This window comes from Rhinopithecus bieti, unplaced genomic scaffold (assembly GCF_001698545.2).
Source record: "Rhinopithecus bieti isolate Rb0 unplaced genomic scaffold, ASM169854v2 scaffold_49243, whole genome shotgun sequence".
NCBI classification, from domain to species: domain Eukaryota; kingdom Metazoa; phylum Chordata; class Mammalia; order Primates; family Cercopithecidae; genus Rhinopithecus; species Rhinopithecus bieti.
In genome coordinates this window covers 90,956-92,825 of record NW_016819331.1, presented here as the reverse complement: position 1 = coordinate 92,825, position 1,870 = coordinate 90,956, and the positions used below count along the sequence as shown (strand labels likewise).

The 1,870-nt window shown below is 43.2% G+C and overlaps 1 protein-coding gene across 1 annotated transcript in view; it reads right to left on the bottom strand.

Moving 5' to 3' along the window:
* Positions 1–1,255, bottom strand: part of LOC108519655 (IQ domain-containing protein F1) — a 7,424-nt gene extending 6,169 nt beyond the window's left edge. The window contains exons 1-2 of the mRNA XM_017858809.1: positions 1,155–1,255; positions 875–979 (exon numbers count right to left, since the gene is read on the bottom strand). Of these exons, the coding sequence (XP_017714298.1) occupies positions 875–979; positions 1,155–1,157 (108 nt within the window). The 5' untranslated portion in view covers positions 1,158–1,255. The remainder of the gene's footprint in view (positions 1–874; positions 980–1,154) is intronic.
* Between the last annotated feature and the right edge of the window lie 615 nt (positions 1,256–1,870).

Sequence of the window (1,870 nt, the reverse complement as noted above, 5' to 3'; positions counted from 1 at the left end):
GAAGCATTGTCAAATATAAAATGGTGTTTGACTTTCTTTGGTCTAAAACTAATAAAATAGGTGTTAAAGGAAATTTCTCAGTAAGAAGATACAAAAGACTATAAAGTCCACTACTGATGTCCCCACATTTAAAACAAAAGGTCAATTTCTTAGAAATTATATACTTGGTTTATCTTCTACTTTCCTTTCCCTCAAAACAAAAGTCTTTTAGCACAGGTACCACCCCTAGAATTTCCAGTAAACCAGCACCAGCCTGAGGATCACGTTCTCATCAAAGGGTAGAAAGAAGGAAAACTCATAGATAGGAGTTCTAAATTTCTCTTCAGAGAATCAGTATGTCAGTATGTTCAATTCTTTGCCTTTTACTTTTAAACTTAACTTCCTTGTAAAGCAACCTTTTTCAATTACCTGCCCCACCCTGACTCATTCTGATTACCTGCTCCACCCTGACTCATTCCCATTACCTGCTCATTCTCCACCGACTCATTCCGATTTCCTGCTCTGCCATAACAATTTTTCTCACCAACCACTCGCCCCTTCACTCTCTTTAAATTAGCCAATCAGAATTAGTTTAGCCTGTGCATCTAACCCTAGTCAATAGGGGAATGACACAGCAGCAGGGGCCACATGCATCAGGGATAAGAACACCTTCCCCTCCCTTGTCCAAGTGTGCACTCACCATTGCTCCACCTGTAAGGGTACACCCTTCTATATAAATACATTGCCTTGCTAAGAATTAAAAAGAAAATTTTATATTCGAGTGCTATTTCTTTTGTGGCACTAAAATTTTACTTATAACAGCACCATGCAAAAGACACTAGCCACAAGCACTAGGACATAGGATCAATGACATACAAGTCAGGGCTCCTCCTACCTCTGCCTTTGACTCTGCTTCTAAGGACAAAAGGGTCAGCGTCTCCTTCTGCTGAGGCTCATCTTCTTTTGAGGGCTCCTCTGTCTTTATGGGCTGCTTCTCCTCCTGCAATCAGCATTAGGGGAAAGGCAAGAGTGAGGCTGCTGTCCCTCCGCCTCCATTCAGTATGGCATGCATCCCCAGCTTCCAGGGCTTCTGAGAGTCTTCAGTGTCAGTGGGTCCCTTCACCCTGAGAGATCTATGGGACACCCCTAACAAGCCTGGTGTGTTTGGCTCTTACCATTGGTCACATATGGATTGGTTGTAGATGGTTCAAATCCCCTCACATCTGTGTTCATCCAGCCATAGCATAGGCAGGAAGGGTGGAGGAAAAAAGGCCTGTGATGTCATAATGTCCCCTGTGACTCAGGCACCAGATGGTTCCTAACAAGTGATCCCCCTCCAAGGGAAAGACAAAAGCACTGCCCATTCTTTTCTGCCAGAAATGGACAAAGCCCTGACTTCAAAGGCAAGATGCCAGAAATACTGGCCCATTGCTGTAAAGGTTTATAAAAAGCGAGTCATTGGTAATATTTAATTGAAAAAACTTGGCCAGGCACGGTGGCTCAGGCCTGTAATCCCAGCACTTTGGGAGGCCAAGGCAGGCAGATCAACTGAGGTCAAGAGTTCGAGATCAGCCTGGCCAACATGGCAAAACCTTGTCTCTACTAAAAATACAAAAATTAGCTGGGTGTGTTGGCTGTCACCTGTAATCCCAGCTACTCACGAGGCTGAGACAGGAGAATTGCTTGAACCCAGGAAGTGGGGTTTGCAGTGAGCCAGGATCATGCCACTGCACTCCAGGCTGGGCAAGAGAGCAAGACTCCATCTCAAAAAAAAAAAAAGGAAAAAACTTAAATAGCCCACTTAAATAATCAATACGGGATTAACTTAATGGTGTATAGTTCATTCATACTATAAAATACTACATAACTGTTAAAAATAATGAATTTGATC